The sequence below is a fragment of the Aethina tumida genome, chromosome 1 (genome assembly GCF_024364675.1).
Source record: "Aethina tumida isolate Nest 87 chromosome 1, icAetTumi1.1, whole genome shotgun sequence".
In the NCBI taxonomy this organism is placed as follows: Eukaryota; Metazoa; Arthropoda; class Insecta; order Coleoptera; family Nitidulidae; genus Aethina; species Aethina tumida.
Window position 1 is genome coordinate 72,804,116 of NC_065435.1, and position 16,734 is coordinate 72,820,849.

The following is a 16,734-nucleotide window of genomic DNA, read 5'->3' on the forward strand; positions in this document are numbered from 1 at the left end:
AGGTGATTTGTCTCAAAGCATCGAGTATAATAAATTTCAGATTTTTAAAACCTGTTAAATATAGTTCAATGAAAACTACTCTATGTATTTTTATAAAACGCATTATAAACACATAAATAAATGGTGTGTAACTAACTGACTTTTCCAGTGATTTAGTACTTGATTGAAAAAAATGATTAGTAAATAAATGTCATTTTTCCCACGCCAAACTAATTATAAAATCCATGAATAAATACTTAACGGAATTTTTCTTAATGATTTTGTAACACATGTCTTAATTGCTCTAATGGAAATTTAAATAAACTGAACATGGTTCCATGAAATACATGATGTGTTAACTTAACTATTTTTATTAAGAATATTTTAATTTTTCAGTGTTTATTTCATCAATCTTTATCATTAAAAATACAAGTATGTTAGATAAAATATTGTAATTTTTGATAAATAAGAAAAACATCAATAAACACTTATGGATACAATCAGATAGTAATTTATAAATTCCAACTTATAAATTAACTGCAACTGATTTTTGATATCATTATCTAAAATTTCCAAATTTTTATGTGTGAATTAAATCAATAATTGCAAATAATAATCTACTTACCTGTTTTATACATACAAAAACACATTTTATGAAGAGTGAAACAAAAAGTTAATAAATAATATTTATTGAAAATATAATCATCACATAATAGAATAACGATACATTTGTATTTAATGTAAATGAGTCAGAATAATATGTAAAAACATATGAAAAATACTTTTCTTTTATACAAAAATATCGACGTGCACATTAAATTCACGCAATAATCTCTTTCTCCTTTTCATTTTCCGGCTTTTTGAGCGGTTGCATTTCTTTGGCATCCGATTCGTCACTTTCTACAGAGTTCCATTTCATCCTTTTACCAGTACCAAAGATCAGATAAAACAGGGCACCGCCAGCGTAAGTGGCGACAAGTATCCAGAACACGCCTTTCCAACTGTCGAACGTTTTCTCGTCCTTCGTCAAAATAGCAACAATTTTCGTGGACAGCCAACCGCCAAACGAGGACAATGTATTCGCCAGACCAAATATTGTGCCGGAGAAATTCGGAGCGATGTCCAAACCGTTGGAGAGATAACCGGCGGTTACTGCACCGTTGAAAAACAGGGAGGCAGTGAAAACGGTCACCGATAGAGCGGGGTTGATGCCCCAAATGGCCTGAACGGCCATAAGCAGGGCTGGCACGAAAACGGCAACGGACGTAAACAATTTTCTGGTCGCTGTGGTCGAAAGTCTTTGGGTCTGTCTAAGTTTGTCCGCCAGGTAGCTGCTCAGGACGGCCATAACGTATTTTCCTGAAAATACAAAGCAACCATTGAAAGTTGTGCAGTTTAGCAGTTCTATGGAATTACAAAAATAAAATGAAAATTAAACTGATTGAATTAATATTATTTGTAGCACAACAATTAAACATTAAATTAAATTAAATGAACGGATTTTAATATTTTCGTAATTATGCAATGTTTCAAATAAATATTTATATTAAATATAACAAACGGAAAACGAATTTTTGTTTGTTAGTTATCGGTCAGACGAAGCTATAAAAATTATCTTGTAGGAGACTGGGTCTTATTTTTTAGCGTTAATTACCAGTGTGTATTTTCGCCCGTTGTTGCTAAAGCGCATCGTAATATATTTCAATTTATGCACAAGAATTGTAACCAACAGGATATGACAATATATTTTTATATATTTATATATTCATGTAAATTAGATTTAAGTATGTCACTAACAATAATTGTATTCATAGTGTACATGCATTCCAAACTGGTGTGTTTAATTAAACACAAACACAAGTTAGATCATAGTCAAAAGTATTATTTGTGACGATTTTCTCGATACCCGATCTCGAAAGAATGATTCATATAAACAACAAATAATCATACATTAATTTCCGTCAAAAACACGAGCAAAGTTCTGATCTCCTGTAAATCTTTTAAGCACAAATAGGAAACGACTAGAATATTAATGTCACAACATTTATCGCCAGTCGACCCGATTGTTTAACATCTTGAGCTGAAATGTTCCACAATAACCATAAATGACGTTATGTCCTAATTTGTTGTAGTTCTTCATGCTTAATTACTCGTTATCAGAATTATGCAGTTATTATGATAATGAGCAGCTGTTCATTCAATTCTTTGAATTAAGTATTCCTTCTGATCTATTTTGGGTAAGACCGCATGGAAACTAACTTCATCGTTTGGGTAACTAGCTAAAAATAGATGTTCAGGTAGTTAATTAACAGTTTGTTTTATTTAGTTCGTGGAATATATATTTATTATTTCTCAATTATTAAACCATTCAAGTAAATGTGACAAGACATATACAGGGTTTCGCAAGTTATCCGACAAATTTTATAAATATATATTATTTCAATATAATGTTTTAATGGTTTGACCCCATAGTTTTACATAAAATTAACGAGCTCGTTACAATTTATGGCAATTTTAGATTAGCTCATGAACTAGAGCAAACAAAATCTTAAACAAATATTAATTTCTGTTGAAATCAATTATTGAACAGTTTTCATATAATAATAATAATCTGATGCAGTTCCATGATTTTTTAGACTTCAAATAAAATATTTTGGAATAATTAGATAAGGTAATATTTCTCTAGAAATTCCATAAAATTACAGATAAAAAATAAACTTACCAATATAAGGTAAACTGGACAGTAATCCATTAGTCTTAATATTAAAATGAAGTACATCCTTCATGTATGTAGGCAGTTGATTTACGACAGTGAAATAACCGAACACCGAGCATCCATGAGTGACGATGATAGCCCAAACCGGCATTGAGGTAAAGATTGCCACCCACGGCACCTTTTTCGGCTTCACCAGTTTTTTGTTTTCGCCTTCAGCAATCTTTCTTTCGATCTCCTCCCGTTCCTCGATCGTGATCCTTGGATGATCCGCCGGTGAGTCGAACACCAGGAAGAACCACAATACAGACCAAACGATTCCGATGCCTCCGGTAACGAAGAACACGCTACTCCAACCGGAAATCGAGATCAAATAACCGCACACGGGTAATGTTATGGCCGCCCCCAATGAGCTGGCCATCATATTGGCGATAAAGTTGGACCTCTCCAACGGCGGTATCCATTTAGCGGCCATTGGAGGGATGGCGGGCCACGTGGCGCCCAGGAAGAAGCCGAGCAGCGCCCTCGAAATCACCACTACATAATAGTTCAGGTAACAGGCGGCGGGTGTGAGGAATGTAATTATGCTAGCTGCCAACATGCCGCCGCCGAAGATCCTCCTAGCCCCCACTATCTCCGCCATTCTTCCTCCTGGCAACTCTGTGAGCACGTAGCCCCAGAAGAAGCTGCCGAGGATGGTGTTCTTTTGATCCACCGTCCAGTCGAATTTTGTTTCGTCTGACGCTGTGTTCGCTGTGGCGTTCGAGGGCGCGGTAACGTTTGCTGTCGTTGCGTTGCCGTCTTTGATCATTGCCACAATTGCAATTGCCATGTTCACCCGCAACATGTAATTGAACATGAAGCCCAAAATCACCATTATATTCAACACTTGGCGACATGTCAAGAAGTCTATAAACAAAGAAAAATTTGTATTACCAAAATGTGAATTAATGCTACGCAATAACTTTATTAATTACATATTTATTTTTGGATAAGCTTTTGCAATTAAAGTTTATTGTATTAATTCAGTTGTCATGGATAATATAATTAGCACATAATTGACGTACAAATATCTCTATTGGCTTAAGATTGTTCCAATGTTTTATCTTACATTTTACATTGTGGAACAAAATTGAGTTGCATCACCAAGTCATCAATTTCGCAATTTGATACATATTAAGACATTGCAAACAGTACACGTGAATTAAATAAAAATGTTGTAACTAGATTATTCAAATCTGTCAACAATTCCATATCACAATCAAATTTTATTACTCCAGAATTAATTCCCAGACAAAATAATAGTTTCATTACATTCTTACACATTCATAAATTTTTGTTGGAGTTCATTAATAGGTTTTTTATCAATGTCAAGTTTGTGCCTAGGCACAACCTTGGCAATTCCTCTGAACGTCTGCCAATTTTCAACAACGCAGTGTGATGGATTAAAAATTTAAGTATATGTAATTCTGGCACGTAGTAAAATTTATTTTTACGTTTGCTAAATAATTCATTAATCAAATTATCGAATGAGATTTCGTGGTTTATAATTTTTTTTTGGTTTACCATTACACATTTTATTTTACTTATCTGAATTTGGGGGATGTTTTGTTTAAGTGTGAATCATATAAAAACACAAACTAAGTTTTTTGATCTAAAGAAGCGATCTGTCTGTTTACTAATTTTAACTTAAAAGTAGTAAAAGCTATCTGTCAAGTTCGTTAATTTTTTAACAATATCCCCATTTGTCCCATTTCTAACACGTTAACTCAAGCCTGAGGAGTTGTATGCATCGTTTCTGTATATTTACTACACAAAATAAACTAATCCGCAGTGAACTTTTTTTGGAAACAATTATTATCTATTTTGCTGATTGAACATTTAATAGTTATAATTTAAAATTTTGGTAATTTTTATCAGATTTAAATAATATGCAATGGACTTGTTGTGGTGAAACGTATAACACTTATAACCCACTTTTTAATCATAATATCAATATTTAAATAAAATCCGTTGTGTAATACACGGTATAATCGTGTTATTCATTTCGATAAAATCCATTGCCAATCGAGTACGATTGTTTGCAAATAATTTGATAATCTTCGTTCGATTTTATCTAATTTTTTTACAGTTGACATTGTCTACCATTTATTGCATTGGTCTAGACATAACTCAAGTAAAACCGGCCTTTTTCTTTCAACTGAAACCTAGAATGGAAGTAAAGAATGCGACTGGAAGCACTGACCTGTCCATCTTCGGTTGCTGATTGTCCTTTCTGAGGCCATTCCAGGAATGTATTTTTAATCGCCTCTTCACGTTGATCTTGTCCTGAAAATGGAAACGAACGGTCAAACCATTTCCTCTTTGATGTTAATTGACTTTTGCAATTGCTACCGATTTCTTATTGTTTGATTAAAAGTGACATGAAAGTGGACAATTGTCCGAGGAGAAATGTTAAAATGTAATTTCTCACTTAGCCTTAATTAAAATTTCCTGATAACCAAAACAAAACAGTACAATAATTCATACGAAATACCATTTTTATCGAATTGCATAGAATAGTAAACACTTTTAATGAAGTAATGAAGGTTCTGATAATAACAATTTTTGTATTTTTAGTCATTCCACAAACGGGACCGAGCAAAAATTCGAGCAATAAATAAATCCAAGGCTGGCTCTATCTATATATTTTTCGAGTGCGGAATTACTATAATGAATGAATATTCAAATGTGCGCGTTAATTAACATTGTAGACGCAACCAGATTTTTTTCCATACGTATAACTATAAATCAATCATAATTAGTATGTAATTAATGCTGTGTGTGAATGACTGAACGTGTTATTACGGAAAATTGCAAAAACCATACATGTGTACGATTATCTTTTGTACCACTATATTGTTATCACTACAGTTTTTATGGAGGTTTATTATTGAATTGAAATAATGTACGTTATTTTAGGCATTGTTATTCAAATTGACGAGAAAGAAAGCAGAACGGAACCAGTATCGATTAATGCCCAGGAAACTCGTATGATATTTCTAGTTCCTTTAAAACACGTGATATTATTGATAATTTTCATTAACGCAAACACATGTCATTTTTATTCAAGATGTCGCGGGCATGCAAATTATGAGCAATTAACATGTAAATTACCATGAATATCGTATCATGCAGGTTTTTGCATACTGGGATACACGTACTCAAGACGAATTTTTAAATTTTCCACGTGCCGCAACGTAGTTTGAACACACGGAGTGCTCTTTTACGAAGTTGCAGTTCCATCCAGGAAGGACCCATTTATGTAAACTGTAAATGTCATATTAGAATTTGCAATTATGTTAAGAACCTGTATTGTATTAAAGGTGAGTAGGATTATATGATTAAAATGCTACATATAATATACATTACCGCTATCTTGGATTAAGAGTGTTGATTTAAGATAAAACCGTTTCGACAAAAATCAATTAGTATTATTATTATTTTTATAATACGATATTTAATACCGTATAAGCATAAGTATGTAAGGTATGAAAAATTTAAGTTAATCAACATACTCCATTTTTCATATTAATGAGTATCATAAATATAAATATTTTTTTAAATTGATAAAATTCATATTAATATTATAATTTATTGGGTATTATAGCTTGTATGTTTGATACACAACGGAATATTAAAAAAATGTTTAAATGAAAAATTTAATATAAACATTAAACAAAATACTTTATTTTGAATTTTAGTGAATATTATGCATTATACACATTGTGTGTACATACGTAATCAACTAAATTTTAAATATTAAAGGTTTAAACAGAAATATGTTAATGAAAACTGTATGGTTAAACGACATAATTTATTTTTGATATTACTGAACATTATAAATATATAATAAAAATATACTGAGAATACTCTACAAAATATTGACTACTATTTATTTTTAATTATATTTTTGAATATGTTTTGATTTGATAATTATTTTTACATACACATATGTATATATATATATATATAGGTATATGAACATAAAATGTTAATTATATCAATTTTATGTTATTTTTTTCTCCTTTACTGTTTTATTTAATTTAACCAAATTATTCTTATATTTAAATATTTAAATAAGTGGAATTTTTTAATTATTATTTTTTATAATATAACAAAAAATATTTATATAAAAAAGCTATATATCTATATAAATAAATTAATCAAATTTTAATTGTTATAAAATATAATTTAATTAAATAAATAAATATTTTTCAGTAATATTTATAGCTTTAAAATATCGTGTATTCACATACTGAACATATTTCCTGTCTGTCCACCAACACGTGTTCCGAAAAATAAAAGCTCAAACAAATATCTCACCTTATCCCGAACGAAATCCTTAGCTAAGGCAACCGAAATTCGAAACAAACTTTTATAATAAAAAAATCAAAGACAACAAAATCGCCGTCCACTTTCAGCGTACACAAACAGACACACAAACCAACTCTGAGAACGCTTAACCGAAACTGTGTGTGGCGCTTACTGAAACTTTTTACGCTTATAACCGATACCGGCGTTCCGTTCTGGACTTGGAGAACTGCGCTTCTGTTCATGATCCCCACTGATAATTATCTATTTAATCTGTGTGTCTTTGTGATTACGCTGCAATATTAATATTCGATTTGTTCTAAATGGAAATTGCGTGTATTAGTTTATCTGGTGTTTAATTATGTGGGATGTGGATAAGACACGTCTGAAAAACGACATATATTTACACCTGGTGGCAATATTATTTTTTAAATTAATTATAGCCATATGGTTTTTTTGCGAAATTTCTATTTTGTCTTGTAATTTGTTTTTGGAGATGATATTTGAAGGCGGTGTTGGCACTGACCGAACAATTACAGATGCCTTGTACCGGTTTCGCTCCCCCCTTGTATAATAAAATAATGTAAACCAGGCGCCATCCATTTTTTCCCATTACTCTCGACCAACTTGAACAAAAAAAAAATAAGGCGACATGTAGCTTTCAATACCTTCAGGCACATGCGTATTTTTTTAAAAACTTCATTGAGATTTCGACTAATATTTATCGATTTTTAGATGGAAATGTTTTCATATTAAACACATCCAAACATAGAGAGTGAATTACTAGCCTATAATTGAACGACCCTCATTAATCTTCTAATAGAAATGACGTGACTGCTAATGAACACCGATAAAATCATTATACTTCTGAAATATGATGTGCAGTGTAATGAGTGTTAGACTTCCAACAAATTAATGATGTTATTTGATCACATAACTACACGCTCTTAATTTTTTTAATATTATCTTTTATATTTGGGTCATTTGTAATTATGATAATATTAGTCTTGTTTGTATATTCAATTCCTTTGAGGGCGATTAGGACATATTTTTATCACGGTGTTAAAATTAAAAAATTAAAATTAAGAACTATTGAGTTCATTATCATTATTTAGTTCGTTTAGAATACATGTGTGTATAGTTATATGCGTATTTAAGGGTGAGAGGGGAGTGATGAATGTGCTCTTTCAGAATACAAAAAAATATACTTGATTGGCCTAGAAGACAGAAACATACTAGCTGCGCCGAGAGTCATTACATAAAATTAATTAACATCTTAGAAATATTTTTATAAAACTATTTTCATTTTTTAATATACTAATTTAATATTAATTCTATTTGAAATAATTATATAAATAAATATATTATAATTTATTTTTATTAATAATTTTTCTTTTTCTTTTCCATTTTAAATATGTTAATTATTGATTTAAGATATTACACTTTACAATTATAACCGTAACTGTCTATAAGAGCATATAATTTTTTATATTTCGAAATAATACATTTTGTATGCAACCCATGTTACATCACAAGGTAAGTATCGTAACTGGCACTCGTTTTACTTATATTTAAGTTAGATAATTTAATGGTGTATAACTATTAATCAATATTTGAATTAGAATAACAAAATATTGTTTTTTAAATGTTAAATTGATACATTTTGGTCAAAAACTCTGGAAATAAAACTATCAAGTTACTTAGATAATAAATAATTTTTTCAATACTATTTTTAAGAATTAATTTTAATAGATATTTTACGATTACAACAAGACATATTTGCGCTCTATTAAGATGTCTTTACATAAAAATTAATAATCCCCATATAATAACTAATGGTTATCACATAATGTTTTGAAATGAACTGCCTTATCGGCCGGAAGGCACATATATCTCTTAAAGAAGAGCTACAACAACGTTACACATCTCAACAGTTTACCGAGGTGCAGAAAAAGAGAACAATAATAATCTTATTCTTTTTATTACAACAAATTTGAAAGTGATTGGCTTACTTGGAATCAACGCAAGCGCAGACCCGATCCCAGAATTGTGTGCAGCCGCAGGTATAAGCGATCAGCAACGTTAATCAAATGTCAAAACTGCAAAATGGCGTTGTGCGTACAAGTTTAGTGTGTTAATTTTTTCCAGTTTTCAGATGATTTTCCGTTTGAATCGAATTAAATGGCCACGTCTTCATTTTAGGACAGTTACGTTATAGTGCACTGACGACGCCAGGGCATTGAATCTCACTAAAGTAAGTAAATGCGACAATCGCAATCGGAAGCTTCGGCTTGTGCGGGACGGCATATTTAATGGCCGATGGCCTAAGCGTTCGCAACACAATCTAGTCGTCTGATACAGTGAAATTGGCCCGATTTCAGGATGTCGGACCAGGGGGATGTGCTGCAGCCTAGCAGCCCCGCCGAAAAGGACAGGGCGCCATCGAGGGTGCCGTTGTCCGAGGCCGAGATGACCAGTCTGACCTCTGCGGAGTGGGTGAACCGCTGGAGGCAGCAGGAATCGTTCGTGACGTCTCTCGAACGCAAACTGGCCCAACAGGAAGGTACTTAGTTCAGTTTATAATCGTTCTAATATAGTGTTAAGTCCCAAAAAAAGTAAATAGTTTGATGGGGGTGGTCTGTATCTTGAATGGTGCAGTGTAGTGATTTGGATTGTGAGACGGAGAAGTGCAGTGGCGAGTACGGTGCTAATTGCGTGGTCACTTGCAGGCGAACTGACGGATCTACGCCAGGCCAACGACAGAATGAGGCTGCAGCTAACTGATTCTCAGCAACGTGAGAAAGTGCTGGTCCGCAGGCTCACGGCCAAGGAACAGGAGACTCAAGATTATGTGGTCAGTACTGGTCACAGTCTACCTCAAATGTTCTTAACTTGTGTGCTTCGAGAAATGTCTGTCTGTGCGGTTGGTTTATTTGACAAAATAGTGCAGTTTCAGTTCAGTTTGTTTTGTTTTGCCCAATTTTCTAAATTCCACAAAATCTCTGACTTGTGTTTGACAATGCATACTGTTAAACTTTTTGCAACATGGTTGTAACTTTTGGATTTCGGTGATTAAATAATTTTAAGTGGTGAAAACTGTGTATAAGTATATATTTATTGTGTAATCTTACATTTGGTGGTAAAGTGATCAAATCAATACAGTAATATTGGGAAGTGTCTTAAAAATATACATTGCAATATGACACTTGCATGAAAAGTGAAAAATTGTTGTAAACTTTCATAGCACAGATAAAATAAATATTATTGTCTGTAAATATATAATTAAAGTTTACAAATTACAATTATTTAAGATGTATCATACAAGAAATTGATTAAAGATTCAACTTCATTGTTAGAATTACAAGTGTTTCTAACCAGAATCCAAGATTAAGTTTTGTACGAGTAAGTCTAAACAAATAATAAAAAAAAAACTTATTATTTATTAAAAAAAAGTTGTTGTCAAATTTTTTAATTGAGAAATAATTATACTATTTGAAATAGTTCACAATTTATTATTTCATTAATCATTTTATTAAATAATAAATGAACACATTAGTTTACAAATAATTATTTGCAATTAGTTCCAGTATTCAATAAATTATTTTTTAAAACTAAAAAGTAAAGTCGTGATTATTTAACATATATTTTATGACTGTATTTTGAGTAGTAAAGTAAAATCTTAATCAAATATAATATTACGTGCTTTATTTTATTCATTTTCATTCTAATTATTTACATAAATAAGCTCTTTGAACAAGTCAAATTTATTAAGTGAATTAATATTTGAATTAATTAAATTGAACCTGAGATTTATTTTTTTTTAATTCATAATTATTCAACATATATTGTTTTTTATAAATATCTGCCTTTGAAAGTTTACATAATTTTTTAGTTGCCATTTTTATAATACTTTGGTCAATTCTAAAATTTTGATTTTAATGCTAAAACGTACTGACATTTTTTGAATTTTATACAATTTATATTATTGTTAAATTGTTAGTTGAAATGTTTTAGCATTGTAATATTGTTCTAATATAAATCTAGTTTGAATATAAATTAGTGCTATATAAAAATTTTGTAGTGTTTTTTCTTATGACACAAACTTTGCATTTACCATTTTAATTCTTAATCTTATTCATGATGCAGTAATAAATACTTATATAGAGGATTATCATGGATAAGTAACGGCGAAGTTTGTGTAAAAAAACTAATGGTTTGATCACTTATTATTATTCATTTTAATTAAGTTATGTGTATTTAAGCGTCAGTTGTAAATTGTCAGTAGTTAAGTTATTACCCAAAAACACAGACTGAGGACATGTTAAGAACATTTGGGTTACTGTTAGGTAGTTTTTAATGGTTGTAACGAATCTGTGATATTTCTCGTGGTACAAATAAAAAGAAAGAAAACCTGACGGGGTTTTTTATGTTTTAACGTGTATTTCTGCCGCAGTGTCAACTGAACGAACTGAAAAGCGCTCAGGCACCAACCGCATCGAGTTTAAGATCCGCACTGTTGGATCCGGCAGTGAACAGTTTGTTGCAACAGATGAGGACAGAATTGCAAGCCACCAGGCTAAAATTGGAGGACACACAAAACGAATTGGCCGCGTGGAAATTCACGCCCGACAGTAACACCGGCAAACGGCTCATGGCCAAGTGCCGACTCCTGTACCAGGAGAACGAGGAGCTGGGTAAGGTGACCAGTTCTGGACGGATAGCGAAGCTGGAAAGCGATCTCGCGCTGCAGAAGAGCTTCTCGGAGGAAGTGAGGCAGTCGCAGAACGAGTTGGACAGTTTTCTTGCCGATCTGGATGAGGATGTGGAGGGCATGCAGAGCACCATACTGTTCCTGCAGCAGGAGCTGAAAAAGGCGAAGGATGCGACTCAGTCGTTGCAGAAGGAGAACAGTGCCCTGAAGACGGCGAATGGGACGGCGGCTAGTAATGGACCGCCGAGGGCCAATGGTGACAGTGCGGTGTGTGAACAGCAGCAACGGACCGGCGATTCGGACTCGGAGGGCGAGCGGACTCGTGTGAAGCGCGTCAGGCGGTCGTCGGTTCTTAGTATCGACTATAACGAAGACGATACGCTGGTAATCAACACGAACGGCGACGTAGCCATGTCCTCGGACCCGGAATAGTGGCGGTTTTACCCTTATCGCTTGATCGGATAGTGTGCGATCGTCTCTCTCTATCTCTATTCTTAATTCATCTCTTTATCTTTACATTTGTATCGGATTGACAACTCTTATTTGGATTGTTACGTGTACTTTCCTAATTACCATGCTGCATATATGTATGGTTTTGTCCAGTAATTATGGTATTTTTGAATTCGTTATTACAGGAGCCTAAATGTAACTTGTCGAATACCATTTAGAGAGAATATCCTCATTTTATATAAAATATTCTGTAAATAGATAGTTATTGAATCACAAAATGAAGGTATCGTTGATTTTTAAATATATTCTATACGTTGTAGAGTTAAACTATATCAAAAACCCTCGACAAATTGCATTAGGTCACTGTAATTGAAATTTTCTGTGATTTTTATGCCATTATTTTGAAGATTTACAAAAATAGAGAGAGACTCAATTGATGATAGTGAGTGATGGCCACACAAAAAATAAACTGGTATGAAAAATTTATCACTAAAAAATAAACTGATGAACAGTATATGAAAAATTGTACATAAAATTTAGCCGTTTGTGGTTTGTTCAAGAAAACTTTTGTGCTATACTATTTTAGGCCATACCAGTGAAGTTGATCACAGAGGATGTGTTTCTCACAGCGTTTTAGTATCTTTTTACTATAAATTGAATTATGTTGTTATTTAAAATAATTAACCATGATCTACAGTTTTATATTGTTAATTTCTTGTAACCATTTTTAAGCAATTATGTACAGAGTCTCAGAATAAAATGTGAAGTTTATTAATTATTATTAGGGTTTTTATGTATGAAGATAATGTATATAATTTTTAAATTCACTTTTTGTTCTGAATATTGTCAATTACAATTAATAATATTTTATAAAATTTGTACAAAATAATTAAATTATTTTCCAATTTTTAATATTGAAAATATACTGAATTTATAATATTTTGAAATGTTATGTTGAGTTTGGTTAATTATTATATTATCCTTAATAAAACGTCCAGGCAAATATATCGAATTTTTTAAACGTGAGAGATGGATTTCCCAAAAGAGTATCTTAAGGACAATTGTGTATAGAACAAAAGTACTAGGATTGTTGATTTCATACTCAAACAATTTCCTGTATAGTCTGGTACAGGTTCTATAGCTGCAGAGCAGCATTTCAAACATTGAGACAACGTTATGGAATAAATAAAGCAGTTCTGCTGTATTATTCCGTCACAATGGCGACATTACTTCTTTTGTATAAAATTTTTTAGTTGTTAAACTTCAAAGTCACATTGTTTTAAAAAGCTGTATAATTTTTTAACGTTTTTATGTTGAAATTGTATAAATCATACAAAACATAATATATAATGAGCGATTTAAATTTGTTTTATTACCCTATATAAAACCTTATATTTTTTTAAACTTCTAGTTAGTTAAATATGGTTAATATTTATGATAAAATCGAATCCTCATCACTTAATAAGAGAAAGTATTTTTATTAAAGTAAGATATAATTAAAAACATTTACGTTCAGTACTGTAAGGTTGCCAATAAATGAAAAATGTCATAATATCTTTAGTTTTCACAGTTCTCTTTTTATTATTCTTAAAATTAATAATTATAAAGTAAATTTATCTATCAATGAGACATTGTTATATGTTTGCTATTTTAAGTATACACTAAGTTTGTATTAGTTTCTTACACATCGTTAAAGGTTTATTGAATATAACAAAATACTTTTAATATTTAATATTTTTTATTTGGTTTGTGTACTTTTTAATTTTTTGTAATGGTAATTTTTGTTGTGGTTTAGAGTGTTTGGATATGAAAATTATTAAATAAACAATACAAACATTAACGATATTGATGAATTTTCAAAAATAAATATGCAACCAAATTACTCTCAGCTCACCACACTAAATGCATGATTATTATATTCATTAATTACAAGTCATAATTTATATACCTTTGATTTTGAGACAAACTTATAGAAAAATATTGATGCAGATCGGGTTGCAGCTCCGTTGATGTCACATTAGTAAGTTTTCTATGGTAGGTTGGTCCTACTGCAAGTGAAAAGATGTGTATAGTGATAAAGAATAATATCTACCTGTTTTTAATATATTAAATACAGGTTATATCACAAACATCTTACATTCATTTTAATGTAGCACTATCAAAAGGTTTTAAAACTGGATTAAGATTACAAAATTTAACAAACATTGATATAATCTAGGGAATTAATTTTTCCCCTCTTCTCTAAGGTTTCGATTGCCGGTGAAGTAGCGTCAGTGGTATTTATAAATACAAACATATTTGTGAAGAAATGTAATTCAATTCAACAATCTAAGGAAGACGCAGCATCAGTTATTTGTCAAACCAATAATTTTGTAAAATTATAATTGATATGTAAGTACTTCAAACAATTTTTTTTAGTTAGGTTATGTTATCGAGGGATGTTTTAGGGCTAAACCGGGTTCAGAATCGGAACATGACGACAAGGACAAGAAAAAGGAAAGAGGTCGGGAGCGTAGGAAACGCAGCGAATCTGGATCATCCAGTAGCGATAGCAGTAGGAGGTTTGTACATTTTAGTTTACATCTACAATTCAATAACTAATTATGTATTTTAGTTCTTCAGATAGCAGTTCTTCCAGTTCAAGATCTTCTTCTTCATCTAGTTCAGGATCTAGTTCTAGATCATCCAGCTCTTCATCTGAATCTTCAAGCTCTAGTAGTGGAAGGGACAGATCGAGGCCAAAGAGACGGTAGGTAACTTATTCATTTAATTTGAGTTGTTTGTAATATGCTTACTCTTAGATCCAGGTCTGTAACCAAATCAACACGTAGAAGTAAAGAGAGGAAGGACAAAGAAAAAGAAAGAGAGAAGGATAAAAAGGATGACAGAGAAACTGGAGATGCTAAGAAAGATGACAAAAGAGATAGTCTTAAGAGAAAGTTATCTCCAACCAGGGATGATAAAAATAATTCACGTCGATCCAGGTAAGCATTAAAACAATAATTAAATTATATTGCATTAACATATTGCATTTTTCAGGTCGAGATCAGATCGCAAACGTCGCAAGCGTTCTCCAACACCTCGTCCAACCAAGATCCACATTGGACGTCTTACGAGAACCGTAACTAAGGAACACATAACCGAAATTTTCGGCAATTACGGCACCATCAAAAACGTGGAATTCCCAAAGGAACATGTTCAACCACATTTGGGTCGTGGTTATTGTTATGTAGAGTTTAGCACCGCAGACGAAGCCGAGGACGCCATGAAGCATATGGACGGTGGTCAGATCGATGGACAAGAAATCACGGCCGCCCCGGTTTTGATTCCGAAGCCGAGACCGATGCCGCCGAGGAGGTCGCCTCCAATGCATATCCGCAATCGGAATATGCATCGCAGGTCTCCGCCCAGGTTTAGAAGGAGATCTCCGTTGAGACCTCCTAGAAGGAACTCACCAAGGAGGCGTCCACATTCGAGGAGCCCACCGCCCAGAAGGAGGAAGCATAGCAGATCTTCATCAAGCAGTTCCAGATAATTTTAAGTTTTGATTTATGGATGTCATAATTTTCATACACTTGTCTTAATTGTAATTTGTTCTTAATAAATAATGGATGGAAAAGAACATATTATGTATCATTTATATCTTCTTGATAAATTACCTAATTTTTAACTAAATAATAAGGTTATGATATGTAAAAATATAAATTATAGTATATTTTTCATTTTATATAAAAATTAATTGGCGTTTACAGTCAATGGTGAGATAAATTTGTATAGAAAATTATATGTCTAGCTGAGTTAATAATGATCAAATATTTTATCATTTAAGTAATTTCTTTCAACAATAAATAATTTGTTTATCTGGTTATATAGATGACTGGTCTATTCTGTCTACTGATCAACTGTTTATTTTTCTGTGCGTTTCATAGATGATTAGACAAAAATATGCAAGGGGCTAGGAAGAGAGAGATTTTGTAATATTGAGTAAAAATAATAATAAACAAATATAAATGAACAGAAATATTTATGTAAAAACAAACAAAAAATATCACAAATATTAGATTACGATAATATAAGTCAAACTCTTGTTTAAGACATATTTTCCTTTGGGGATATATTTTTTTTCAACGAATTTTAACAAAAAAAAAAATAATTTATAAATAATTTATAATGATAATAATTATGTACTTATTTATACACTTGTACTTGTTCATAATTATTACTTATTCGGCTACCTGGTCTGAATATTAATCCCTGGTTCTTCAAGTGGTAGTCCTTTGACTACAGGAGATAAGTTACAGAATAGACCCCTAAATGAGAAAAAAACATTGTTTTCGTGTTCGTCACCAAGTTACCACAAAAAAAAATAGAAGATTATATGTTTTTGTTGTAAATTATTATTATTTAGTAATTCATGGTGAAAATAATAAAAAGAAAAAAGAAGAAAAAGATCAACCTGGACAGTGACCTCACATTTCTTTAAAGTTTTTTTTAAATTCGGTGCGCAGTTTTTAGATTAAAACTTTAT

The 16,734-nt window shown here is 31.7% G+C and overlaps 3 protein-coding genes across 3 annotated transcripts; 2 read left to right on the forward strand and 1 right to left on the reverse strand.

The window, feature by feature from the left end:
• Window positions 1–652: 652 nt before the first annotated feature.
• On the reverse strand, window positions 653–7,231 carry LOC109597978 (sialin). The gene is made up of 4 exons (XM_020013775.2): window positions 7,058–7,231; window positions 4,938–5,020; window positions 2,702–3,601; window positions 653–1,338 (listed from the first exon to the last, which is right to left on the reverse strand). The coding sequence occupies exons 2-4, from the start codon at window positions 4,975–4,977 to the stop codon at window positions 800–802; spliced, it is 1,479 nt and encodes a 492-aa protein (XP_019869334.1). The 5' UTR covers window positions 4,978–5,020; window positions 7,058–7,231; the 3' UTR covers window positions 653–799.
• A 1,904-nt stretch (window positions 7,232–9,135) lies between these two features.
• Window positions 9,136–13,569, forward strand: LOC109597981 (pre-mRNA-splicing regulator female-lethal(2)D). The gene is made up of 4 exons (XM_020013781.2): window positions 9,136–9,299; window positions 9,427–9,608; window positions 9,775–9,899; window positions 11,499–13,569. The coding sequence occupies exons 2-4, from the start codon at window positions 9,428–9,430 to the stop codon at window positions 12,186–12,188; spliced, it is 996 nt and encodes a 331-aa protein (XP_019869340.1). The 5' UTR covers window positions 9,136–9,299; window position 9,427; the 3' UTR covers window positions 12,189–13,569.
• A 714-nt stretch (window positions 13,570–14,283) lies between these two features.
• LOC109597990 (RNA-binding protein with serine-rich domain 1-B) lies at window positions 14,284–15,828 on the forward strand. Its single transcript, XM_020013793.2, has 5 exons — window positions 14,284–14,597; window positions 14,654–14,767; window positions 14,821–14,955; window positions 15,008–15,190; window positions 15,246–15,828. Coding segments are annotated over exons 1-5 (930 nt in total). The 5' UTR covers window positions 14,284–14,595; the 3' UTR covers window positions 15,742–15,828.
• The last annotated feature ends 906 nt before the right edge of the window (window positions 15,829–16,734 follow it).

Excerpts from the sequence above, each read along its gene's own strand:
- LOC109597978 (XM_020013775.2), bottom strand. The coding sequence starts at position 4,977 with ATGGCCTCAGAAAGGACAATCAGCAACCGAAGATGGACAG. Across the intron at positions 3,602-4,937 it reads CAGCAACCGAAGATGGACAG|ACTTCTTGACATGTCGCCAA; the intron begins GTCAGTGCTTCC and ends CTTTGTTTATAG. Across the intron at positions 1,339-2,701 it reads GTCCAGTTTACCTTATATTG|GAAAATACGTTATGGCCGTC; the intron begins GTAAGTTTATTT and ends TTGTATTTTCAG.
- LOC109597981 (XM_020013781.2), top strand. The coding sequence starts at position 9,428 with ATGTCGGACCAGGGGGATGTGCTGCAGCCTAGCAGCCCCGCCGAAAAG. Across the intron at positions 9,609-9,774 it reads CAAACTGGCCCAACAGGAAG|GCGAACTGACGGATCTACGC; the intron begins GTACTTAGTTCA and ends GGTCACTTGCAG. Across the intron at positions 9,900-11,498 it reads AGGAGACTCAAGATTATGTG|TGTCAACTGAACGAACTGAA; the intron begins GTCAGTACTGGT and ends TTTCTGCCGCAG.
- LOC109597990 (XM_020013793.2), top strand. Across the intron at positions 14,956-15,007 it reads AGATCGAGGCCAAAGAGACG|ATCCAGGTCTGTAACCAAAT; the intron begins GTAGGTAACTTA and ends GCTTACTCTTAG. Across the intron at positions 15,191-15,245 it reads AATAATTCACGTCGATCCAG|GTCGAGATCAGATCGCAAAC; the intron begins GTAAGCATTAAA and ends TGCATTTTTCAG.